This window comes from Coregonus lavaretus (genome assembly GCF_964263955.1).
Source record: "Coregonus lavaretus genome assembly, chromosome: 30".
NCBI lineage: Eukaryota > Metazoa > Chordata > Actinopteri > Salmoniformes > Salmonidae > Coregonus > Coregonus lavaretus.
The window spans coordinates 32,129,680-32,156,389 of NC_140017.1; the positions used below are offsets into that span (position 1 = coordinate 32,129,680).

Consider the following 26,710-nt stretch of genomic DNA (forward strand, 5'->3'; position numbering starts at 1 on the left):
AAAGACACCTGTCCACACACTCAATCAAACAGACTCCAACCTCTCCACAATGGCCAAGACCAGAGAGCTGTGTAAGGACATCAGGGATACAATTGTAGACCTGCACAAGGCTGGGATGGGCTACAGGACAATAGGCAAGCAGCTTGCTGAGAAGGCAACAACTGTTGGCGCAATTATTAGAAAATGGAAGAAGTTCAAGATGACGGTCAATCACCCTCGGTCTGGGGCTCCATGCAAGATCTCACCTCGTGAGGCATCAATGATCATGAGGAAGGTGAGGGATCAGCCCAGAACTACACGGCACGACCTGGTCAATGACCTGAAGAGAGCTGGGACCACAGTCTCAAAGAAAGCCATTAGTAAAACACTACGCCGTCATGGATTAAAATCCTGCAGCGTACGCAAGGTCCCCCTGCTCAAGCCAGCGCATGTCCAGGCCCGTCTGAAGTTTGCCAATGACCATCTGGATGATCCAGAGGAGGAATGGGAGAAGGTCATGTGGTCTGATTAGACAAAAATAGAGCTTTTTGGTCAAAACTCCACTCGCCGTGTTTGGAGGAAGAAGAAGGATGAGTACAACCCCAAGAACACCATCCCAACCGTGAAGCATGGAGGTGGAAACATCATTCTTTGGAGATGCTTTACTGCAAAGGGGACAGGACGACTGCACCGTATTGAGGGGAGGATGGATGGGGCCATGTATCGCGAGATCTTGGCCAACAACCTCTTTCCCTCAGTAAGAGCATTGAAGATGGCTTGTGGCTGGGTCTTCCAGCATGACAACGACCCGAAACACACAGCCAGGGCAACTAAGGAGTGGCTCCGTAAGAAGCATCTCCAGACCTGAACCCAATAGAAAATCTTTGGAGGGAGCTGAAAGTCTGTATTGCCCAGCGACAGCCCAGAAACCTGAAGGATCTGGAGAAGGTCTGTATGGAGGAGTGGGCCAAAATCCCTGCTGCAGTGTGTGCAAACCTGGTCAAGACCTACAGGAAACGTATGATCTCTGTAATTGCAAACAAAGGTTTCTGTGCCAAATATTAAGTTCTACTTTTCTGATGTATCAAATACTTATGTCATGCAATAAAATGCAAATTAATTACTTAAAAATCATGTGATTTTCTAGATTTTTGTTTTAGATTCAGTCTCTCACAGTTGAAGTGTACCTATGATAAAAATTACAGACCTCTACATGCTTTGTAAGTAGGAAAACCTGCAAAATCGGTAGTGTATCAAATACTTGTTCTCCCCACTGTATATATTACAGAACTCTCCTGAAATACATTTCCACTAAAAGGATACATACTGTGAATGTTAATTATATATACACACACACACACCTTTCAAGTTTTATGATTTTCTATTTTTTTAAAGATCCATATCCTTGCAAGCCCGTTCTCCCTTTCCAGCCCCAACAGTTTTTTTTTTTTTAAGTCTAAGAGAAAAGTAACAGGACTAATGGGGTTTGGCAGGCATGGCCATAAGGAAGCATTGTGACCCCCAGCAGAAAAAGGTCATTGTCCATCGCCCCCCCTCCCCAGTCCCTCTCCACCAATCCCAGGAATTCCAGAGTCCATAGTCATGAAGTCCACAGGAGTCTCACAAAGACTTACGACTGAAATGTCCAAAGACAGTGAGCTCCAGCATGAAATGTCCAAAGACAGTGAGCTCCAGCATGAAATGTCCAAAGACAGTGAGCTCCAGCATGACCACTTTTCTTTATATAAAAAAAGAAACACTCCAATCATCCTACACTCGAAAAGAAAGTGCTAATCGCTGACAGTCATATAGAATCACACATTCGACATGGCCATCATGTCTCATTCAACACAATATATGATGTAATCAAAAATATATATATATATGAGCAGCCTTTATTAGTTCATTGTCTGTTGGGGATTTTTTGTTGTTTTGCTAAACATCATGAATAGTGTTGCTACGGCAACACGACGCCTTTAAAACCTCAAAACACTGAAGGAAAGGAAACAGCCACCCCTACAGCTTGTTGTAACGCTTATCATTCCCTTGCAATTTGTTTCTCAATATATTTCACTTTAGTTCAAAAACAATTGGCAGCGCAAAATAAACAAAAAAATTAAATAAAAAACGATTGCATGTTTGGATCTGTAGTAGAATCTCCCAGCTGATTCTTTCCCCAGTCTTTTTTTTTTATTCTTTTTTTTCGCAGAAGGATTTTGCAGATTCTAAATCATTAGACAGCATGTTCTCTTTCCTCCTCCAGTCCAGGGGGCGCTGGTGAGCAGGTCCTAGCTGTTGTTGTCAGACTCCTCGTCCTCGGCCTCACGGAGCCAGGTGAAGAAGGCAGTGACGGACTTCAGGGCCACACCCTTGCCCTGCATCTCAGCTGGGTCCTTGCTGGACTCCCACTTGTAGAAGGCCTCCTCTTTGATCACGTCCTCGTCGTACAGCGTGTCAAAGAACATCCGCAGCAGGTCTACAAGAAAGGAGGAAGACAGGATGTCAACACAATGGAAGGGGAGCGAGACAGGATTTCAATATACAATGTACACACAAATAACTACTCTAGGTGACAAATTGGTCAACCACACCCCTCGGTCAAATTACCCCTATGGAAAAAAAGGAAGAAAAAGGCTAACATTGGGAGACAAACACAGGACAAATCTGAGAGTCTTCATGTAAAAAAACTGCCAAAGAGACTTGACACATAGGGAAACAGAGGAGAGTGACTGAAGTCATTGTGTATCTCACTCACTGGCAGGTTGCTCCATCTCCACCATGAGGGCCTGCAGGGCGTAGAGAGCCTGCAGCTCCTTCTGCTCATCCTTCAGGTACTTGTGGAGCAGCTTGGCCCTCTGGGTGATCACCTTCGCATCCAACTTGGAAGGGTTTTCACCTGGGGGCAGAGGTCAAACTATATTTTGGTATTTTTTAAATTAGTCCACTATTGATACAGTCCCAAAATGTTTTGCATGTCAGCAGTCATGTTTTCAATATATTGGACTTTCAAGAAGCAAAGTGTCCACGGACACGTCATCATGATGATGCGTTTGGAGTGATCTGAACCATAATAAGCTGGCTCGGATATATTATTTCACAATTGTCCTTTCCAGCACGGTTCCGGCAACTATGCATTGGTACAGTGCTGCTATGTAGTGTGAAAAGGGTATTTGAGTGGAGGGTTGTCCTGATACAGTATTGGATTGAGAGGTGGTAGCAATAAAGGTAGGGTAACTCACAGATGATGGCCGACTGGCAGATGGATGTCATGACTGCTCTGACAAACACGTTGGAGGATATCTGTGTCTCGTCCAGGTTAGCCTAAAGAGGGAGGGCACAGTACATCAACACATATCAGTGGGGTTGAGCAGTGAGATATACAACAGGGACATATATAACGGAGTCTATTGGTAAAACTACTGCAGAAGGAACCAAAAGCAAATCAAAATATTAATTGGGTGAGTGGACACACACATCATACCTCGACCCAATCGTAGATCCTCTGGTTGTCAGCCTTGTCCTGTATGAGTCTGTCCAGCTGTTTGTTCAGCTCCTCTGAGCTCAGCTCCTTCTTACTGCTCTTCTCCGTCTCATCACCTCCTCCTCCCAGGGTGAACTCCACATTCTGCATTCAGAGGGTACACACAGCAAGAGAGTGAAACATCCCATCATTACTGTTGAGGGCTTTCCAGACAGGAAGCGATGGGGCAGAGCAAAGGTCGCCAAAATAGAGCAGATTCCTATTTCTCCACCTCGGCTGAGCGGCTTTCACGTGTACGAGCACCGCAGATCGCTCCGCCTAGAATAACGTTGCCCGCCTAGTGCCATTGAAAATAAATGGGCAACTCTGCTGCCGCTTCCTGTCTGGAAAGCCCTTAAAGCACCATGGGAAAACTGTTGATGCAAGTAAGACTATCACATTTGATTTAAATTTGATCGATTGATCTAAAAGGTATGACGTAGATGCAGAAAATAAACAGCATAGCGGGTCAATTTTTCGCAACAACTAAGAGTGTTAAAGCGTGAGGTCAACTTCCCAGCTGTTTTGGTCCCCTGGCTGTAAGACCGTAAAGCAAACCAATGCACAAGCACAGATTGTGTGAGAGCGAAGTCTTGCATCTCAATATCAGCGGTGCTGCTCGTGCCAACGTCATTTCGCTGAGTCTACCTTGAATAATTGACTATTATTTCATATTTGTCTCTCAGCGCAGTTTAAGGTCAATACTAAATGGTGTATCTCCTTTCAATCCCTACAGGGTCATGACCTCTGACCGCTTACCTTTTCTGTCACAAACTTGTTGACATCCTCGTCCTCAGGCAGAAAGTCTTTCCAGCTAAGCCCCGCCTCCCTCCACATGGCGCCTGCCTTTTTATGGCTCTGAGGTAGACGGATACAGGTGGTTCCATTTAAAACACTTAGGATCCACAAACATGACATTTGTATAGGATTCAAACATCAAAAGGTAATAAAGCAACATCTCCTTTACAGGTTGGGTAGTGAGAGAACGTACCATTCCTTTGCAGAGTAGGGTAAGGACCTGGACCAGCAGAACTCCAGCCGTCCCCTGAGGAACCAGGGGCTTGGATATCTCTCTGCAGGGTCAAAGGTCAAAACAAGGTCAGTAGGTCACATCGTAATATAGATGATACTGACTGATTGAATAGGGTTATTATTAGTAGAGGCCTAGAATGAAGCCTGGGACTGACTTGAAGAGCTGTCCCATGGGGATGCCTCCTTCGTGGAGCATAGGGGTGATGAGCTCAGCCAGGTAGAGCCAGATATGTGGGATGTCTATAGCCATGTCCTCTGCCACCTCCAGTATCTCCTGAAGCCTGTTGAGACACACACAAACATAACACACACACTCCAAATCAAAATCACTCAGATTTATCAGATAGACTTGATCTATAAAATGAAAAAAGGTAAATATACTAGTGGTCCACTACCAACCACCCTTTTCACATATTCAATGTTTCACAACTCATTTGTGTGTAGTGCTGTTCCACAGGCAGAAAAATGAGGTGACTGACCCTCTGTAGTACTGCTCTGTGGGCAGGGTGCCTGCCTTGTACAGCTGGTGCAGCAGCAGGCCCATGCGTTCTCTGGCGATGGGGCTGCGCTCCAGAGTGGACTCCAGACCGCTCCGTACAAACACAAAGAGCAGCGGGGTGCTGTTCATCTCCACTACACACTGCAGCGCCTCCTACAGCGCCGGAGGGGAAACAAACAGGATTCAAAAGGTTCCTTTTACTCCTCTAAAGTAGGGCTGTGTTTCAGTAATAAAAACTGGTTAAAAACAGTTTGTTGTATATCATTTACATGGAAAGCCATTTTCAAATTAGCACCATGTGGCCAACTAGCTACAGTATGCATCATTCAACTGTTGCATATCTGTGTGTGGTTGATATGTAGGCCAATGATCTGCATGGGTATAAATGTGATGTACCTTCATGTCATTGATGTGTAGGTACTCCTCTATGATAGCTGTGGACTTCTTCTCCAGCTCTTCTTCACTCAAGGCAGGTTTGGTCTGGGGAGGAGGGGGGGTTGGAGCAGCTTCCCTCTTCACTGTGGCCCAAACAGAGAGAGAATGTCACATACAGAAGTTACTCAAAATGTCTGCCTGAGAAATCCTTGCCTTTTAAAACACTACAAATTCCCCATAAACTGTTCCTGATTTGGATAACATAGCACCAACTCTCTGCCTTTCCCTGTCCCTTTAAAGCCCTGGTCACTCCTGCCAGCAGTACTGTAAGCCTGACAGAATGTATGCTGTGTTTCGTACCATTCTCTTTGCTCCTAGCTCGGTCTCTGCTGCCCCGGTCCCTGTCGTCGGTCATGCTGGCTACGCGGCGTACGGGATCAGCAGGGCCACGGTGCTCCCTCTCTCTGCTGTGCTCCTCTGTCTCCCTGCTAAAGCTCCGCTTGCTGACCGGGGGCCGGTTCCTGTCCCGGTCGTCCCGCCGGTCGAAGCGGTCGTTGCTGCCACGGTCATGACGCTCAAATCTGTCGCTGCCACGGTCCCGGCTCGAGCTGTTCCTGTTTGTGTACGGGGGGGGGGGGGGGGGTTGATACAAAGAGTGGTAACAGTGATGTTCCATATTTAAACCAGTGACTATCTGACACAAAGAGAAAACCTCACAGACAGAAAGAGATATGTAAAGGACAGATGTAGTCTGTTGTAACGTCCCAGTGCTGCTGACCTCTGAGGAAGTCTTCTGTCCGAGTCCTGTGAGGGCTGCTGTGGCTGCAGGGCTGAGAACCTGTTGAGGGTGCTGGTGGCTGGGCGGCCTCCTGACTCTGGGGCTACACACATACACACACACTTTGTGTTTAAGGAGTCTAAGAGTAGATATTTCACAGTGGTGGGTGTACTGGTAAAATGACTTACTGGCTTCCCCAGCGGGTTTGGCTCCGGTGGTGCCTCCACTGCTACCCTTACCCCAGCTGCCCCACATGCCCTTGCCCCCGAGCTGGGGCGCCAGCAGCTGGTTGTTGAAGTCCAAAGCCCCAGGCTGCAGAGAGAAGGAGAGGTTAGAAACATTACTGTTGAGGAAAGAAGACTAGCAGAATTGTTGATGTCATCTTGAGATCTGAGAAAGGTCTGAGGTTTCAAGTTACATAAATAAGAAGTTTGGAGGAGTCAGGATTGGTATGGTCATAACTCTAAATGGAGGTTAAAGGTTAAGTGGTGTGTGCTAGACTACAGAGTGAGTGGGTTTAGGGTTTTCAGTCCAACAGATTAGAAGAGTTGGGAATGGTAGGGCTGATAGAACTTTATAATGGGGTTGAAGGTTAAGGAGGTGGTTGCTAGACTGCAAGTGGAGGGGGTTGGAGTGTTTCAGTCCAAACTGAGTATGGGGTCTACGATACGTGGCTGAGAATCCACAGTATGATGTATCACTGACCTTAGTGATCTTGCTGAGTCGGCTGGTGTCGATGGGTCTGCTCTTGGTGGAGATGGGAACTGTGTTCCAGCCCTCATCCTGAGGCTGACTCCTCTGGCCCGCCTGGGGGTGTTGGCCCCCGCGGTTCCCCTGATCTCTTCCTCCTCCTCCTCCTCCTCCTCCTCCTCCACGTCCTCCACTTCCTCCTCGGGTGTTCTGGTTGAGGAGTTGTTGCTGCACCTTGAGAACCTCCCTGTGCTCCTCCAGCTCAGCCTCCTTGTGGATCTGGTCTATGGTCTTGGGGCCCTGCTCTCCTCTTCTGGGGACCCACGTGTTCTGGGAGGGAGTGAGTACAGTAATATAGTTTAACTGAGGATTGGAGTTAGATGGGAAAGTGTGGCGTACTCTTAACACTCCATATCTCTTCGAGGCATAAGTCCCTTAGTCAATAAATTAAGAGATAAATGGGTCACTTGACAACTAGGCTACATAGCGAGAGAGAGCGAGATGCCTTGCCCTACCTTGACCCCGCTGTCAGCTTTTCCAGACCAAGGAAACTGAAACTAGTGTTTTCCTAGTAAACGACAGGGGCCAGTGTGCCGACTGAGTGCAGCTGATCAGCTCTTATGAAACATCCCGACTGCTGCTTTGGTAACACACTTACTTGGGGTGGAACCATAGAGATCATATAATGTGGTGCACGTGTTGGAACCCTGTCTGAACATGTAGACCTACATGACCTATGTTGTACAGGGATCAGACAGTGGGGAGACTGGATCCAGTACAACGCCACAGCACTGCAAGTCACAGTCAAACAAACACAAAGAGGCTCTGCAGACATTTTCCCAGAAAGGTCACTGGAGACTAAACTAGTTAAAGTGGAACAGTCCAGCATTTATATTTTCCAGTAAACTGCATTATGGGAAACCTCAGACACACACACAGCTAACAGCACTGTACAAATAAATGCACATCTAGACCTTAGATAGAGGCCCAAGCTACATATCCTAAGTAAACATACCTGTATGTCCTTAGTAACTAGTAGTTTTCAAACAAAGAAAGAAATCTGAGTTTGTGAACCACTGAAAGCTTAGTGAATGGGTCATAGGCATTAGGCTTGGGATGTATAACGTATATACCAGGGTATTTGGAAATACCCACGGGACAGTTTTTCAATACTGTCAATACCGCTGAAACTATATTCTTTGAATATTTGTAGCTACTTTTTAAGTTAATGTCTGCAGTCAACTTGTGAAATTCAGGAGATAATGCAGATGTCATTATCTCATTATGAAGCTTCCAGGTAGTCTTGGGAGTAACTGAAGGTGATCTAGTTACAGTATGGAATTCACAACTAGATATCTTACAACTATTAAGTTAACTGTCTAAAATGTGCTAAATGCTCTGCAGTTGTGCATTTGGTTTGCTAAATATGTACCAAGTTCTTCTAGCTAAGTGGTTAGCTTCTTGCAATCAAGCTCCTCTTGGTAACAGCAGAGAATCCCTTCCTTGCCGTCTAATATTAGTTTTGCGTGTGCAGCAATGGGTGTTGCATTTTTGAGTGACATATATAACTTTATGAGTCAGATGTCTTTCCTGCAATGTGTGTCAGACTTTATAAATTGTTTGCATGAGTTAGTTAGATTGGACTTGTACTTGTTAGCGTTGCTAACCTTGGGATTGAAAATAGCGCTCGTGTTCAGTGCAGGTATTACCGAAAATCCCTGTACGGCACAAGGTCGGTATGAAGGTACAATCTGGATACTGCCCAAAACTAACAGGAATGGTTAAGTAGTTTATGTGAACATCAATGGACACATCCGTTTAGAAGGGTGGTAAAAATCTAGATGGTGAATGACATGGAGAGGAGGGAGGGTTTACAGTAGCTTGGAGAGATGTTATTGGCTGCAGGGTGCAGACTGACTCCTGTCTCAGCCTATGGCACAGAGGGGCCCAGCTGGGGAGCCTCCCTGTATTAAAGAGCTGAGTTTCTCTCTCTCTTAGCCCACTTCAGAACCAACACGGGCCAGGGCTACAGACTAGTGTGGGCGTCTATGGGGCTGTAAAACAACACACCCACTATGATACACTACATGCATGCATAGAGGGGGCTTGTAAAGGAAGTGAGACTAGAGGTCAGAGGTGATTTGGGATCAGGGATAAGTTCAGAGGTAATGTTGGGTTAGGGGAGACCATTCTGTCTATGGTAGTTTGACCCATAGTGTTTACAGATAGGCTTGGATACATACCAACCAGAGGACAAGGGTCAGTCAGATTAGATAGAGATGACCAAAAGGTTTAGGTGAGGGGGCTGAAGCATTCCCCAGACACTGGTGTGTGTGTGTGCGTTAGGAGGCATTACCCTCCTGAGGTCCAGTACGTCCTGCAGCATGAAGCGGATTCTGGACGATGTCTTCTTCTCCTTGATGATCTTGTCCATCTGGGCAAAGTACTGGTCCATACGAGGCTACAGAAAGAGAGACAGCCAGGTTAGTGTGTAAATCTAAGTTCCTTATAAATCATTTGGTGTAAGTGTTCTAAAGGATGTGTGTGTGTGTGTGTGTGTGTGTGTGTGGGAGACACAGGTTCAGGGTTACCTTTGCCTTCTCAAAGTCCAGGTCCTTCCCTATAGTGGACAAGAGTCTACAGAGGCACTCTAGCGACTCCTCATCGTGGTTCTTCAGCAGCTTGACGATGCAGTCGTGCATGATGGCCTCCGTCAGCATCTTCAGCTTGAACAGCTCACCGATGAACTTGATGTTGCCTAGCGACCTCCGCCGTGCCTTGTCTTTGGCCTCCTCCAGCTCCGCCTTCAGTCGATCCTTCTCCTCCTTCAGACAGGTAGTGATGTAACAGAGGGAGAGGAAGCAGGGGGAGGGAGGTATAGCACACAGATGGTCAGCTAACTCCTACTGAAACCAAAACCAATTCAAAGTGTGAGAGAGACATTTGAATTGGTCACAGAGCCCAGCTCGTACCGTGGCTGCAGCGTCCAGCTCTTTCTGCTTCTCCTCAAAGATGACATCATCGTCCTTGTCCTTCTCAAACTCCTTCTGACAGCGGTTCAGAAGCAGCTTGCGGAAATTCACAGTGACTCCCGGCTTGTCTGTAGTGGGGACTTTGAGCTGACGAGAGGAAAAGACAAAAACAAACATTTAGGCCACGGTTGGAGAGCTTTGCAGACGTCACATAAAGCATAAGAGGGAACGTGATGAGTGTAGTAGAACCACTCCAGTCAGTGGCCTAGACACGTGGCACAGAACGGAGGTCATCACCGGACCAAGCCCAGCACACTAGCTGAACACGCATACACCCTTCATAGTCACTCACCCCCATAAGGCAGCGGCACATGTTGGCGTAGGCCACGGAGAAGTTGGGTTCAGAGATGGCCTTCTCAAAGATCAGATCTATCACTCCCTTCAGCCTCTCCTCCGTATCGATGGTCAGCTCTGTGACCTGCTTCATCAGCTGTTGGAACATCTGAGGGGTCAGCTTGTTCAGGATACTACGGACCCTCTTGAACAGCTCCTGGGTCTTGGCCTGTTCTGGGTCGTCGCTCTCCTCCTCAGGAGCAGCTTGCCCACTGGTAGCCTTCTTGACGGCGGGCTTCCAGGCCTTCTCAGCCTTATTGAGCTTCACGTCGTCCGTCAGAGACGAAGAGATGTTGATGATCCTCCTGGGTTCCTTACGCTGGCCCTGCTGGGAGCGACGCGGTCCTCCACCACCCATACCAGAGGGCTGGAGGAGAGGAGGGAGGGGAAAAGGAAAGAAATTCAGTCAACATTGTTTTAATATAATCAGACTTTCAGAATCAGAGTGTAGTCTTTGAGAAGATTGACAGTTTCCCATGGTAACTCACTGGTCCTCCTCTGTGGCCACCTCCTCCTCCTCCTCCTCCTCCTCCTCCACCACCTCCTCCTCCTCCTCCTCCCCCTCCCATTCCAGGCCTGCCCAGGTTGGCAAACGAGGGCGTGAAGTCAGTGCCCATGTTCATCCCCGGCAAACGGCCGGGTTCCAACTGGCGGAGAGGGGCCTTATTCGCCTGGAGAGCGAGAAGTAGTACCAGGAATAGAGAGAAAGAATGTCGGACGAAGAAAGACAACAAAACAAATAACTGGTGAATAATGTGGTCCATCTGAAGAAAACAATCTATACAATTCTCGAATGGAGTGTGCAGTGGTTCCTCCAGTCCAGCAGGGGACAGTGTGTTGTACTGTACCTTGTCCAGCACGACATCACTGATCTGAGGCAGGCCCTCAGGCTTGGACATGGCGGCACTGATGAACTGGAAGCCCAGCAGGAAGTCCCTGTCATACCTCTTCTTCTCCTCTGGGTCTATAGGCCTACATAGTTCTGGAGGAACAAGGAATTATAGAGGAATCACATTATTACATTTTAGTCATTTAGCAGATGCTCTTATCCAGAGCGACTTACAGTTAGTGAGTGCATACATTATTATTTTATTTATTTTTCATACTGGCCCCCCGTGGGAATCGAACGCACAACCCTGGCGTTGCAAACTCTACCAACTGAGCTACATCCCTGCCGGCCATTCCCTCCCCTACCCTGGACGATGCTGGGCCAACTGTGCGCCCCCCCCATGGGTCTCCCGGTCGCGGCCGGCAACGACAGAGCCTGGATTCGAACCAGGATCTCTAGTGGCACAGCTAGCACTGCGCCACTCGGTAGTTCAGGGTTTAGATTGGTAGAGTTAGGGTATATAGTCTGGCATCCGACCTGAGTATCGCTCAGTTTCACTAATGTTTACCTTAAAAATAAAAATCATACATTGACGTCAAATGGGACTTTAGGACTCGTGCTCTGACAAAGCATTTCCAATAAAGTTAAACTTTGCATCCTCTCTTGACTGACAGTAAAGGCAGACCTTGTGAGATAAGGTGTAGAGGATAACGTTAAGAGGATTACGTTTCTAAGTAAGTATAGAAATGTTACAGGGCCTCTTATGGCCAAGGTTCAGAACCCACCCTCTCTGTACTGGTACTTCAGATCCCCGGGCTTGGGTTCAATGTTCTCTGCATCCAGTTTGTCTTCCTTCTCCTCCCACGTCTCATCCACCTCTTCGACTGCAGGGGTGGCGGCTGGGCGGGGCTCCTCAGCGTCAGCGGCAGAAGTGGGTGTGGCCTGCTCTGGCTCAGGCGGGCTCTGCACTACCTGCTCCTGGAGAGGGAGAGAGAGAGAGAGAGAGGGGGGAGAGAGAAAAGAGGAGGGATTGAGGAAAGAGTAGTCTGTAAAAACATTTTTATATTTTGGGCTGTGAACAGCCATTTTTAAAGCTTTGATATGAGATTGCGTGGGTAGTTTGTGTGAACGGACCTCCTTAAAGGCATCCAGGAGGTCTCCAACAGCCTCCTTCTTGTTCAGATCCTTCATCTTCCTCTTTTTCTTCGGCACAGAAACAGCAGCTACAAGCAGAACACCACCAACACAGTCAGACTAAACCACCATGGATTGACACTCAATCCCCAATCCAACCCTAGCACCCACACTCCACCTAGCCTGTCAGAAATCAATCCCTAATCCAACCCTAGCACCCACACTCCACCTAGCCTGTCAGAAATCAATCCCTAATCCAACCCTAGCACCCACACTCCACCTAGCCTGTCAGAAATCAATCCCTAATCCAACCCTAGCACCCACACTCCACCTAGCCTGTCAGAAATCAATCCCCAATCCAACCCTAGCACCCACACTCCACCTAGCCTGTCAGAAATCAATCCCCAATCCAACCCTAGCACCCACACTCCACCTAGCCTGTCAGAAATCAATCCCCAATCCAACCCTAGCACCCACACTCCACCTAGCCTGTCAGAAATCAATCCCTAATCCAACCCTAGCACCCACACTCCACCTAGCCTGTCAGAAATCAATCCCCAATCCAACCCTAGCACCCACACTCCACCTAGCCTGTCAGAAATCAATCCCCAATCCAACCCTAGCACCCACACTCCACCTAGCCTGTCAGAAATCAATCCCTAATCCAACCCTAGCACCCACACTCCACCTAGCCTGTCAGAAATCAATCCCTAATCCAACCCTAGCACCCACACTCCACCTAGCCTGTCAGAAATCAATCCCTAATCCAACCCTAGCACCCACACTCCACCTAGCCTGTCAGAAATCAATCCCTAATCCAACCCTAGCACCCACACTCCACCTAGCCTGTCAGAAATCAATCCCTAATCCAACCCTAGCACCCACACTCCACCTAGCCTGTCAGAAATCAATCCCTAATCCAACCCTAGCACCCACACTCCACCTAGCCTGTCAGAAATCAATCCCTAATCCAACCCTAGCACCCACACTCCACCTAGCCTGTCAGAAATCAATCCCTAATCCAACCCTAGCACCCACACTCCACCTAGCCTGTCAGAAATCAATCCCTAATCCAACCCTAGCACCCACACTCCACCTAGCCTGTCAGAAATCAATCCCTAATCCAACCCTAGCACCCACACTCCACCTAGCCTGTCAGAAATCAATCCCTAATCCAACCCTAGCACCCACACTCCACCTAGCCTGTCAGAAATCAATCCCTAATCCAACCCTAGCACCCACACTCCACCTAGCCTGTCAGAAATCAAGTGGAGCGGTTACCACATTGCCACCTATCCAACATTTTATTTTTATGGCTTTCTGTTGGAGCTATGATCACTCCAAGTACCCGCTGTTCTGGGTCCTCGGCGTAGACATAACCCTGTCACTCTCTGCCCCTCATGACACAGGCCCGACACACAGTCGGACTGCAACGCCTCAAGGGGCAGATCCTCCTAGCCAATGTTTTATCTTCACGAAGTGCCAAGGGGTAGGGTTAGGAATTGAAAAAAACGATGTGGTTGAATGACAAACAGATGAATCTAGATAGAGAAAAAGACAGAGATAGAGGGAGACTGTTTCAAAAACAGAGAGAAAAAGTGTGAGTCTGTCAGACTGATACTGACCTTGCATAGAACTCTCCCCGGCTGGGGTGTTGCTCTGTGGTGGTGGAGAGTCCATCTGGTCTTCCACACGGGGAGGGGTTACCTCTGTAGTAGTAGCAGTCTCAGCTAGGACCACGGGGGCAACAGTCACCTGGACGGCAACAGGGGCGGGCATTGGTGTCACGGCAACAGGGGCGGGCATTGGCGTCACGGCAACGGGGGCGGGCATTGGCGTCACGGCAACGGGCGTTGGCGTCACGGCAACGGGGGCGGGCGTTGGCGTCACGGCAACGGGGGCGGGCGTTGACGTCACGGCAACAGGCGATGCCGTCACGGCAACAGGCGATGCCGTCACGGCAACAGGCATGGGTTTAGGCACGGGTGCCTCCCTCTGTAAGTGGGCCATCTCAGGCTCAGCGATGGGGCTGACGTCACACTCCGACGACTCTGCAGACACCTTCTCAGGGTCCTGTGGGCTGGGGAGAGGCAGGCCGTTGGGCAGCCTGAGCTCCTCTGGCTGGGCGATGGGAGACTCCAGCGGGGGTTTTGCTGCCTGGGGGGAGGGCAAGGTGATGGACAGGGCTGATGGCTCCTCCTCCTCGGCTCGGGGAGGCTGGGTGGCAGACACACTGTTAGTGCTGCTGCTTGGGGTGGTCACTGGAGCAAGGGAAGGCTCAGGTTTGGATGATGTAGTCACCTCCTCCCTAGCCTTCGCCACCTCCTCTTTAATCTCCTTCTCCTCCTCCCGAGCCTCCTTGGCGGCTGAGGGCTGCTCCTCGGCTGCAGGAGTGGGGCGGGGTTCAGGCAGGGGCGCAGGGTAAGCGGGCACTTCAGGGGCAGATGGGGCTGGAGCAGCGGCCGGGGCTGGTGCGTCCATCACGTCTGCAACGGGACTAGTTGAGGGTGGGGGGGTGGGTAGGTCCTGGGGTAAGGAAGGGGAGTTACTGTCCGTGTCTGGGGGTTTGACCTCTGTAGGGGCAGGGGCAGTCTTGACCAGTTCAGGGGTTTTAGACGGGGCTGGGGGGCCAGTGATGAGAGTGGCTGCAGGTTTCCCTCGGTCATCTGAGGAGGAAAGGCGATGACGAGGAAAAACCATGAGAGGGCCTGCTTAACCATTACCTTTCTAGGGTGAATTTAAAAGACTCAAGTGGCCCATAGTACCATACTAATGTTAAAATTTACCCTCATATCTGTTGATCATCTTTTGATAATTACCCACTTATTATCAATCCGTCATTAAATGGCCAAAATGCATGGGTCCTTTCCAAAAGGTGCATTTTGCCGGTCTATGCGATTTAGTCAAATTCACGAAAAATGACTTCTATATACTGGATGGGTATGGCCAGCTACATCCTTCAAGATTACCTGACCCCTCGGCCAACTCACCTGGTCTGACGACGACAGGTGTCACGTTCTCACCGTTGGCCTGGGCAACGGCTGTGCCCTCTGATCCAGATATAGATGACTAAAGGAGGGACAGAACACCACAACACACAGACATTAGATAACTAGAGTGGACACAACCTTATGAAGGTTAGATACAATGTCAAATATGAAAACAAAATGTCTGCCCATTCAGAGACATGACTGTATGGTAGGTAAAGGTGTGTAAAGGGATGATAGTTGGTGACGAGAGTATGGTAGCTCACCTCTGAAGAGTCGTCGCTCACCTGTGGGGGTGTGGGGGTGGCACCACTGCGGGTGCCCCCTGACATAATCTCCTCAGTGATGTCTTTACCACCCTGGTTAGGGTCTCGTATTATGATCTATAGAGAGGACACAAGACAACAGTGAGGGATACAAGAAGAAGAATATAGAAAAAGAGAGAGAATGCAGGAGAGCCATCGAGAAAAACTTGTTACTTGCTCTTGCTTCAGTCCCTTTCTATAGGAGAGCAAAAAAGAGTGAGAAATAGCCAGAGTAAAGGAGAGAGGGGGTGAGTTTAGTGGGAGGAAGAAGCTGGAGAAGAGCTGCTACAACTAACTGCTTTCTATGATGCAAGGCCCTGTTTCCAACTGTGCCAAGTCTTCTGTGTTGTACTGTAGGGCTGTGGCCTAGCAGCGTCTTCTCAATCAGCAGAGCTACATTTCTCACATACTGACACAAGAAACACCAACCCCACAAAGCTATGCAGCCTGAGAAACCCATTTCTACACAGATTGCTGCCTTGTTTTTGTGAATTCTTCCAACAAAATTTGACTACGGACAAACTCAACTTCAGCCAAGTTACCAAACAAATTCCAGTGCAAGACAGACATTTCCTTTGCTCTCTCCATATGATCACTCAAACTACACCTAGAAAATCCGCCAGATTTTATGTTATTGAAAAGCACATCGTACAATACTCCTTTGAACTACTGAAAAACAGATGATTACTCACTTACAAGGCGTGCCCTTCCACTGAGCAACATGTTTTCTATCACAAACTCTCCTCTCGCTCTCTCCTTCACATGCACGTACACACTGTAAAAGTTGTCAGCAACAGGCGTGAGCCAGCACATTCCCCCACTGGTAGAGTCGTTTACCTGGCACACGGACAGGCTCCAGAGCCCCTAGAAGGCCTCTCTCATCCTGGGCCCGGAGTTGAGTTGTCGGCCTGCAGGCCTCTCCCAGCAAGCAGGCTGCTTTTGCAACCGTGGCTGGGAACACGCACGTAGCCTACTCCCTCAACAACTCACTGAGCAGAGCAGAGCAGAGCCAGCAAGGCAGAGACAGCAGGGCAGAGACAGCAGGGCAGAGCCTCGTTCCCAGCTTTCTCACACACGTACAGAGGGAGAGAGCGGGAGGGTGAGAGAGAGAGCGAGAGCGAGAGAGAAGCCAGAGCGACTGGCCTTGTGGAGCTGCAGCACTGGAATGCAAGCGCCCCCGCCCACAGAGCACCGAACTAGTCAGTCAGTCAGTCAAAAGGGGGCCAAAGAGAGGGGGAGTGAGATTCCAGAAAAAAAGGAGTGGAAGAAAAAAAAACTACAGAACTTTGTCAAATAAGCTCCGGCTAGTGCAAAAATAAATAAAAATAAAAACAAATAAAAAAACTTGGCTCCTCTTCTGTCATTCTGTGCACACACTCACATTTCAGCCTCTTCCTGGGGGAGAGAGGGAGGGGCAGTGGACGGAAGAGGGGAGAGGGGGGTATGCCACAGAAGCAGCAGCAGAGACAGCAAGATAGAGAGAAGGGGAGGAGAGAGAGAGAGAGAGAAGGGGAGGAGAGAAGGGGAGGAGAGAGAGAGAGAGAAGGGGAGGAGAGAAGTCAGCCATTGTGCTTCCGGCTCAGAAGGGGAGGAGCCTGGCAGCCACGTGGAGCTCAGCTATGTGCTGACATGTCCTTTAAACCCCCCCCCCCCCCCCTCTACCCAGAGACCAGAGCGAGTGCAGCTAAAACATTTTTATGGAGAAAGCAGTGGAGGAAAAAAAAAACTGGCCAATGCACTTCTTGAAGGCAGTAGTTAACAAAATAAAAAATATATACTATTATTTTGTTACAAGACAGCTACAACTAAACAGTCTGCTTAGCTCTACTGAAAAACAGCTTTACACTTCAGACTCTTCTGCCTGAATACCAGCAGACATTTTTGAAACCATATAGAAAGACACAGCGTGACTCAGACACAGACTGGCTGAAGCATGACTCACTGTGGGGTGTGCTGCTGCAGATCTTCCTCCCTCGTCCACCATCCTCCTAGCGGGACTGGGAGCTCAGGGAGCCTCTCTGAAGGACCTTGAACAGCGTGGGACGGGGCAGCTTGGCCGGCCAAAGTCCGCCCCAGCAACCACAGCCAGCTGCATGCTCCCACAGACAGTGATAAAGCAGCCAGGCCCACCGTACCATACAGAGCACAGATATACTGGAGACTAGATCAGACTAGTCCACCATACAGAGCACACATACACTGGAGACTAGATCAGACTAGTCCACCATACTGAACACAGATACTCAATGACATAAGCCTAGCACACCGTAGAACAGATGCACTGCAGACTAGATCAGAGTAGTCTACTATATAGCAGTCTAACCTAGATCAGCCAGGTCCACTTTAGTCACCTCAGCACAGGGACAAATCAGCTTAATCCACCATAGAGCGCAGTAGAGGACAAGAGGAAAACTTGATCAGCGGTCTGCCATTATGGTGCTAAAAAACCAGACCAGCCAAGTCCACCATAGACAGTAGGACTGGGAATTGCCAGGGACCTCACGATACAATATTATGACCATACTTAGGTGCTGATACAATACGCATCGCAATTCTCACGATTCTTTATGTATTGCGATTCGATACTGCGATTTCATTGCGATTTGAAGTTTCAAACATATTGCTCACTGAGTGTACAAAACATTAGGAACACCTGCTCATTCCATGATAGAGTGACCAGGTGAAAGCTATGATCCCTTATTGATGTCACCTGTTAAATCCATTTCAATCAGTGTAGATGAAGGGTAGGAGACAGGTTTTTTTTTTTTTTTATGTAACCTTTATTTAACCAGGTAAGCCAGTTGAGAACAAGTTCTCATTTACAACTGCGACCTGGCCAAGAAAGCAAAGCAGTGCGATAAAAACAACAGAGTTACATATGGGGTAAACAAAACATAAAGTCAAAAATACAACAGAAAATATATATACAGTGTGTGCGAATGTAGTAAGTTATGGAGGTAAGGCAATAAATACGCCATAATACGAAATTGTAACCATTTTGCACTAACACTGGAATGATAGATGTGCAAAAGATGTGCAAATAGAGATACTGGGGTGCAAATTAGCAAAATAAATAACAATATGGGGATGAGGTAGTTGGGTGGGCTAATTTCAGAATGGCTGTGTACAGGTGCAGTGATCGGTAAGCTGCTATGACAACTGATGCTTAAAGATAGTGAGGGAGATAAGAGTCTCCAGCTTCAGAGATTTTTGCAGTTCGTTCCAGTCATTGGCAGCAGAGAACTGGAAGGAATGGCGGCCAAAGGAGGTGTTGGCTTTGGGGATGACCAGTGAGATATACCAACTGGAGCGCAGACTACGGTGGGTGTTGCTCTGGTGACCAATGAGCTAAGATAAGGCGGGGATTTGCCTAGAAGTGATTTATAGATGACCTGGAGCCAGTGGGTTTGGCGACGAATATGTAGTGAGGGCCAGCCAACAAGAGCGTACAGGTCAAAATGGTGGGTAGTATATGGGGCTTTGGTGACAAAACGGATGGCACTGCGATAGACTACATCCAATTTGCTGAGTAGGGTGTTGGAAGCTATTTTGTAAATGACATCGCCGAAGTCAAGGATCGGTAGGATAGTCAGTTTTACGAGGGCATGTTTGGCAGCATGAGTGAAGGAGGCTTTGTTGCGAAATAGGAAGCCGATTCTAGATCTAACTTTTGTTTGGAGATGCTTAATGTGAGTCCGGAAGGAGTCTAACCAGACACCTAGGTATTTATACACTTCAACTACCTCAACTAGCCAGTGCACCCGCACATTGACTCTGCACCGGTACCCCCCTGTATATATAGCCTCCTTACTGTTATTTAATTTGACTTCTGCTCTTTTTTTCAACACTTTTGTTGTTTTATTCTACTTTTTTTAATTAAAAAAAATAAATGCACTGTTGGTTAAGGGCTTTAAGTAAGCATTTCACTGTAATGTCTGCACCTGTTGTATTCGGCGCATGTGGCCAATAAAATTAGATTTGATTTGTAGTTGTCCACATACTCTAGGTCAGACCCACCGAGAGTAATGATTCTAGTCGGGTGCAAGCAGCGTTTGGTTGAAGCGCATGCATTTAGTTAAAGAAGGATTTTCCAGCATCGAGACATGGATTGTGTATGTGTGCCATTCAGAGGGTGAATGGGCAAGACAAATATTTAAGTGTCTTTGAACGGGGTATGGTAGTAGTTGCCAGGGGCACCGGTTTGAGTGTGTCAAGAACTGCAATGCTGCTGGGTTTTTTCACGCTCAACAGTTTCACGCGTGTATCAAGAATGGCCCACCACCCAAAGGACATCCAATCAAACTTGACACAGCTGTGGGAAGCATTGGAGTCAGCATCCCTGTGGAACGCTTTCGACATGCCCTGACAAATTGAGGCTGTTCTGAGGGCAAAAGGGGTTGCAACTCAATATTAAGGTGTTCCAAATGTTTTTTTAAATCACTCACGGAAACTTGAGCTGAAAACACTTTGGCTCACTATTTAAAAATAAGATGACGAACAAACTATAGGATGAAAAATACCGGAGTTTTGGCACAGGTACACACACCTATTTTACAAATAGATACTTTGAGGAAAAGTATCAATATAATATAGTCTAAAATAATATTACGATATGTAACTATCATTCCCCCCCCCCACCACTAATAGACAGAGCAGATTAATCCAGACCAGCCGAGGCCACCAGGACCAACAGCCGGAGAAGAGAGGCACACCAGTCCTAAAGAACATGTTTGAGTCACACAGCAGTTTAGTGTTACAGTTCATCAAGTGAAGGTCAAGAGTTCCATTTTAAATCACTGACTGTAAATCATGAGCAGGCCCATCTACAATCCTCCCTAGACAGATTGCAACACTACCCACAGCAGTGTGTATCACACAAGCCCAAGTCCTCTCGTTACCATGGCAACCTGTCATGTCACATCCACCTTTAGAGTGTAGGCCGGCCAGACAGACAGGAAGACGCAGTAGCTGTAGACCAAAACTACACTGTGCACCTTATCAGTAGATGATGTGGAAAAGGCATCCGTGTTGGACACACATTACTGACTGAAACTATACTTGATTTAAAAAAAATATTCACATGCTTTATTAGCACAGTCCTTCCCTTCTTTTAAAACACGAGAATCACTTAAGTATTTAAACCCTGCTCTGGATGAGGGGAAAGATTGACCTTATAACGTCAGGCCCCTAACGTCTCTTGGTGAATGTTTCCAGTTCTGATACCTGTCCATTCTGAGATGAGGATACCAGATTGTCTACCTAAGTAGAGGTCTAATGTGGGCTGGCCTGTGGTCCAGCAGTTAGTGCCACTGACCCCGGCATTCCAGAGTGGGCATGGTTTCCAATCCAACTCACTGACCTTGTGCTCCTCCTATCTCTCCTGTCTTTTCTCCACTGTCCTATCTGCTCAATAAAACCACGAAACAATATGAAAGCAGTAAAAAAAAAAAAAAAAAGTATTGTAGAGGTGGGGTGATGAGTTTGAGTTTGTGTGTGTGTGTACACACACACACACACACACACACACACACCCAGTCAAAGGTTTGGACACACCTACTCATTCAAGAGTTTCTTTATTTTTTTTACAATTTCTTTACATTGTAGAATAATGGTGAAGACATCAAAACTATGAAATAACACATATGGAATCATGTAGAAACCAAAAAAAAAAGTGTTAAACAAATCAAAATATATTTTAGATTCTTCAAAGTAGCCACCCTTTATCCTCCCATCCCGGAGGACCTGAGCCCTAGGACCATGCCTCAGGACTACCTGGCCTGATGACTCCTTGCTGTCCCCAGTCCACCTGGTCGTGCTGCTGCTCCAGTTTCCACTCTTCTGCCTGTGGCTTTGGAACCATGACCTGGCCTTATAATCTCCACCTGGCACAGCCAGAAGGGGACTGGCCACCCCTCAGAGCCTGGTTTTTCTCTAGGTTTCTTCTTAGGTTTCTGCTTTTCTAGGGAGTTTTTCCTAGCCACCGTGCTTCTACATTTGCATTGCTTGCTGTTTGGGGTTTTATGCTTGGTTTCTGTATAGCACTTTGACATCTGCTGATGTAGAAAGGGCTTTATAAATACAATTTGATTGATTGATTGATTTACAGCTTTGCACAATCTTGGCATTCTCTCAACCAGCTTCATGAGGTAGTCACCTGGAATGCATTTCAATTAACAGGTGTGCCTTGTTAAAAGCTAATTTGTGGAATTTCTTTCCTTCTTTATGAGTCTGAGCCAATCAGTTGTGTTGTGACAAGGTAGGGGTGGTATACAGAAGGTAGCCCTATTTGGTAAAAGACCAAGTCCATATTATGGCAAGAACAGCTCAAATAAGCAAAGAGAAACAATTGTCCATCATTACTTTAAGACATGAAGGTCAGTCAATGCGTAAAATTAAGAACTTTTAAAGTTTCTTCAAATGCAGTCCCAAAAACCATCAAGGGCTATGATGAAACTGGATCTCATGAGGACCGCCACAGGAATGGAAGACCCAGAGTTACCTCTGCTGCAGAGGATAAGTTAGAGTTACCAGCCTCAGAAATTGCAGCCCAAATAAATGCTTCACAGAATTCAAGTAACAGACACATCTCAACATCAACTGTTCAGAGGAGACTGCGTGAATCAGGCCTTCATGGTCGAATTGCCGAAAAGAAACCACTACTAAAGGACACCAATTAGCAGAATAGACTTGCTTGGGCCAAGAAACACGAGCAATGGACATTAGACTGGTGGAAATCTGTCCTTTGGTCTGATGAGTCCAAATTTCAGATCCTTGGTTCCAACCGCCGTGTCTTTGTGAGACGCAGAGTAAGTAGGTGAACGGATGATCTCCGCATGTGTGGTTCCCACCGTGAAGCATGGAGGAGGTGTGATGGTGCTTTGCTGTTGACACAGTCAGTGATTTATTTAGAATTCAAGACATACTTAACGAGCATGGCTACCACAGCATTCTGCAGCGATACGCCATCCCATCTGGTTTACGCTTAGTGGGACTATAATTTTTTTCCCCCAACAGGACAATGACCCAACACACCTCCAGGCTGTGTAAGGGCTATTTTACCAAGAATGAGAGTGATAGAGTGCTTCATCAGATGACCTGGCCTCCACAATCCCCCGACCTCAACCCAATTGAGATGGTTTGGGATGAGTTGGACCGCAGAGTGAAGGAAAAGCAGCCAACAAGTGCTCAGCATATGTGGGAACTCCTTCAAGACTGTTGGAAAAGCATTCCAGGTGAAGCTGGTTGAGAGAATGCCAAGAGCCGTCATCAAGGCAAAGGGTGGCTACTTTGAAGAATCTAAAATATATTTTGATTTGTTTAACACTTTTTTGGTTACTACATGATTCCATGTGTCATTTCATAGTTTAGATGTATTCACTATTATTCTACAATGTAAAGAAAATTGTAAAAATATAGAAATATGAGTAGGTGTCCAGTTTTTGACTGGTGTGTGTGTGAGTGAGTGAGTGTGTGAAAGAGTGAGTGAATGAGTGAGTGAGTGAGAGTGATAGTGAGAGAGAGAGAGAGAGAGGTGGTTTATAACAGTAGAGATGGGACGATGAGTTTACCTATACCTGTTTGCGCTCCCTTTTGGGATGGATCTGTTGCTGTGGAGGTAGTTGCTGCTGCTGGGGGGGAGGGTTCATGATGACGGAGGATGTGTACTGCTGTTGGGCCTGGAAGTATGCCCCTGCTGTGGACAAGACAAAGAGAGACGTCCCACAAACTTTAATTAGTATGCAAGTATACTGAACAAAAATATTAAAAACGCAACAATTTCAAAGACTTTTCTGAGATACAGTTCATATAAGGAAATCAGTCAATTAAAATAAATTCATTAGGCCCTAATCTATAGATTTCACATGACTGGGGAGGGGCGCAGCAATGGCTGGGCCTGGAAGGGCATAGGCCCACCCACTTGGGAGCCAGGCCCAGACAATCAGAATGACTTTTTCCCCACAACAGGGCCTTCAGAAAGTATTCACACCACATTTTTTTGTGTTACAGCCTTAATTTAAAATTGATTACATTTTAAAAAATTCTCACTGGCCTACACACAATAGCCCCCAATGTGGAATTAAAGTTGTCAAAATGTTTACTAATGAATAAATAATGAAAATCTGAAATGTCTTGAGTCAATAAGTATTCAACCCCTTTGTTATGGCAAGCCTAAAACATTTGCTTAACAAGTCACATAATAAGTCCCATGGACTATAGGTCGAATATTTTCCCGGTATTTTACAAATGTTCCATCCCGAGAATAAAATCACTTTTCTCCCGGGTAACCCGGTATTTCCCGCCAAAACCTGAAGTGTCATTCAAAAGCGTACAAAAAGTTTGGATTTGATTAGAGCTTTGATCAGCATGAAAATTCAAACCTGATGCTACCTGAGCCTGAAAGCAAAAAGAGCTTGCGTCCCTCTTGGAATACTCTATTGCTATAAGAAATGCAAAAAAAAATATGATCAGCAAGCTATTCTAGTCTAGCTTTTCCTCCAAGAGCCAAGGAGCATTTTTTTAAGGAGAGGCCAGAGGAGCACAGGTGCTTGTGTATTGTGCAAAAGACAGAGGCTATAAGTTAGACGCTTACTATGCATAATCCATCATTAATTAGCTAAAAATAAGGCTAATACTGCATTGAATGCATTACCTGAAAGAGGTAGGCTAGGACATCTATATACACAGCGCATTCGGAAGGTATTCAGACCCCACAACCTTTTCCACGTTACAGCCTTATTCTAAAAATGGATTATATATTTATTTCCCTCATCAATCTACACACCCCATAATGACAAAGCAAAAACAGGTTTAGAATGTTTTGCAAATTTATAAAAAAACTGAAATATATTTACATAAGTATTCAGACCCTTTACTCAGTACTTTGTGGAAGCACCTTTGGCAGCGATTACAGCCTTGAGTCTTCTTGGGTATGACACTACAAGCTTGGTACACGTGTATTTGGGGAGTTTCTCCCATTCTTCTCTGCATATCCTCTCAAGCTCTGTCAGGTTAGATCGGGAGCGTCGCTGCACAGCAATTTTCAGGTCTCTCCAGAGATGTTAGATCGGGTTCAAGTCTGGGCTCTGGCTGGGCCACTCAAGAACATTCAGAGACTTGTCCCGAAGCCACTCCTGCGTTGTCATGGCTGTGGCTGGGTTGTTGTCCTGTTGGAAGGTGAACCTTTCGTTAATCTTTTCCTCGATCCTGACTAGTCTCCCACTCCCTGCAACCACCATGCTTCACCGTAGATATGGTGCCTGGTTCCCTCCAGACGTGACGCTTGGCATTCAGGCCAAAGAGTTCCATCTTGGTTTCATCAGACCAGAGAATCTTGTTTCTCATGGTCTAAGAGTCTTTAGGTGCCTTTCGGCAAACTCCAAGCGGGCAGTCATGTGCCTTTTAACTGAGGAGTGGCTTCCGTCTTGCCACTACCATAAAGGCCTGATTGGTGGAGTGCTACAGAGATGGTTGTCCTTCTGGAAGGTTCTCACATCTCCACAGAGGAATTCTGGAGCTCCATCAGAGTGACCATCAGGTTCTTGGTCACCTCCCTGACTAAGGCCCTTCTCCCCCGATTGCTCAGTTTAGCCGGGCGGACAGCTCTAGGAAGAGTCTTTGTGGTTCTAAACTTCTTCCATTTAAGAATGATGAATGCCACTGTGTTCTTGGGGACCTTCAATGCTGCAGAAATGTTTTGGAACCCTTCCCCAGATCTGTGCCTCGACACAATCCTGTCTCGGAGCTCTACGGACAATTCCTTCCATCTCATGGCTTGGGTTTTGCTCTGACATGGTCAACTATGGGACCTTATATAGACAGGCGTGTGCCTTTCCAAATCATGTCCAATCAATTTAATTGACCACAGGTGGACTCCAATAAAGTTGTAGAAACATCTCAAGGATGATGAATGGAAACAGGATGCACCTGAGCTCAATTTCAAGTCTCATAGCAAAGGGTCTGAATACTTACGTAAATAAGGTATCTGTTTTTATCTGAGGTATTGGGAGTAGATTGATTAGTTTTTTTTTTTTTTTTTTGAATAAGGCTGTAACGTAACAAAATTAGGAAAAAGTCAATATTTTCGGCTGGCTGGCTGTCTACACACAAATATACACACCAAAAAAATTCAATGAACCATAAACAGTGAATGAACATGCACCTGTGGAACTGTCGTTAAGACACTAACAGCTTACAGACGGTAGGCAATTCATGTCACAGTTATGAAAACTTAGGACACTAAAGAGGCCTTTCTAGTGACTCTGAAAAACACCAAAAGAAAGATGCCCAGGGTCCCTGCTCATCTGCGTGAACGTGCATTAGGCATGCTGCAAGGAGGCATGAGGACTGCAGATGTGCCAGGGCAATAAATTGCAATGTCCGTACTGTGAGACGCCTAAGACAGGGCTACAGGGAGATAGGACGGACAGCTGATCGTCCTCGCAGTGGCAGACCACGTGTAACAACACCTGCACAGGATCGGTACATCCGATCATCACACCTGCGGGACAGGTACAGGATGGCAACAACTGCCCGAGTTACACCAGGAACGCACAATCCCTCCATCAGTGCTCAGATTGTCCGCAATAGGCTGAGAGAGGCTGGACTGAGGGCTTGTAGGCCTGTTGTAAGGCAGGTCCTCACCAGACATCACCGGCAACAACGTCGTCTATGGGCACAAATCCACCGTCGCTGGACCAGACAGGACTGGCAAAAAGTGCTCTTCACTGACGAGTCGCGGTGTTGTCTCACCAGGGGTGATGGTCGGATTTGCGTTTATCGACGAAGGAATGAGCGTTACACCGAGGCCTGTACTCTGGAGCGGGATCGATTTGGAGGTGGAGGGTCCGTCATGGTCTGGGGCGGTGTGTCACAGCATCATCGGACTGAGCTTGTTGTCATTGCAGGCAATCTCAACGCTGTGCGTTACAGGGAAGACATCCTCCTCCCTCATGTGGTACCCTTCCTGCAGGCTCATCCTGACATGACCCTCCAGCATGACAATGCCACCAGCCATACTGCTCGTTCTGTGCGTGATTTCCTGCAAGACAGGAATGTCAGTGTTCTGCCATGGCCAGCGAAGAGCCCGGATCTCAATCCCATTGAGCACGTCTGGGACCTGTTGGATCGGAGGGTGAGGGCTAGGGCCATTCCCCCCAGAAATGTCCGGGAACTTGCAGGTGCTTTGGTGGAAGAGTGGGGTAACATCTCACAGCAAGA

General features: G+C 47.2%; 1 protein-coding gene across 3 annotated transcripts in view; it reads right to left on the minus strand.

Annotated features, from left to right (window-relative positions):
* Positions 1-1,337: 1,337 nt before the first annotated feature.
* Positions 1,338-26,710, minus strand: part of LOC311106127 (eukaryotic translation initiation factor 4 gamma 1-like) — a 48,350-nt gene continuing 22,977 nt past the window's right edge. Inside the window, exons 7-31 of one of the 3 annotated variants that reach the window (XM_084148444.1) lie at positions 23,068-23,186; positions 15,455-15,571; positions 15,192-15,270; positions 13,827-14,867; positions 12,202-12,290; positions 11,853-12,045; positions 11,087-11,220; positions 10,727-10,909; positions 10,198-10,605; positions 9,846-9,992; positions 9,465-9,698; positions 9,230-9,334; positions 6,889-7,203; positions 6,372-6,495; positions 6,184-6,286; positions 5,766-6,019; positions 5,427-5,548; positions 5,011-5,183; positions 4,687-4,812; positions 4,491-4,572; positions 4,259-4,357; positions 3,461-3,604; positions 3,219-3,300; positions 2,735-2,875; positions 1,338-2,455 (exon numbers count right to left, since the gene is read on the minus strand). In XM_084148444.1, coding sequence (XP_084004570.1) covers positions 2,268-2,455; positions 2,735-2,875; positions 3,219-3,300; positions 3,461-3,604; positions 4,259-4,357; positions 4,491-4,572; positions 4,687-4,812; positions 5,011-5,183; positions 5,427-5,548; positions 5,766-6,019; positions 6,184-6,286; positions 6,372-6,495; positions 6,889-7,203; positions 9,230-9,334; positions 9,465-9,698; positions 9,846-9,992; positions 10,198-10,605; positions 10,727-10,909; positions 11,087-11,220; positions 11,853-12,045; positions 12,202-12,290; positions 13,827-14,867; positions 15,192-15,270; positions 15,455-15,571; positions 23,068-23,186 — 4,802 coding nt within the window. In that variant the 3' untranslated portion in view covers positions 1,338-2,267. Of the gene's footprint in view, positions 2,456-2,734; positions 2,876-3,218; positions 3,301-3,460; positions 3,605-4,258; positions 4,358-4,490; positions 4,573-4,686; positions 4,813-5,010; positions 5,184-5,426; positions 5,549-5,765; positions 6,020-6,183; positions 6,287-6,371; positions 6,496-6,888; positions 7,204-9,229; positions 9,335-9,464; positions 9,699-9,845; positions 9,993-10,197; positions 10,606-10,726; positions 10,910-11,086; positions 11,221-11,852; positions 12,046-12,201; positions 12,291-13,826; positions 14,868-15,191; positions 15,271-15,454; positions 15,572-16,330; positions 16,659-17,435; positions 17,520-23,067; positions 23,187-26,710 lie in introns of those variants that run through there. The other 2 variants (XM_084148445.1, XM_084148446.1) reach the window with 2 other exon arrangements.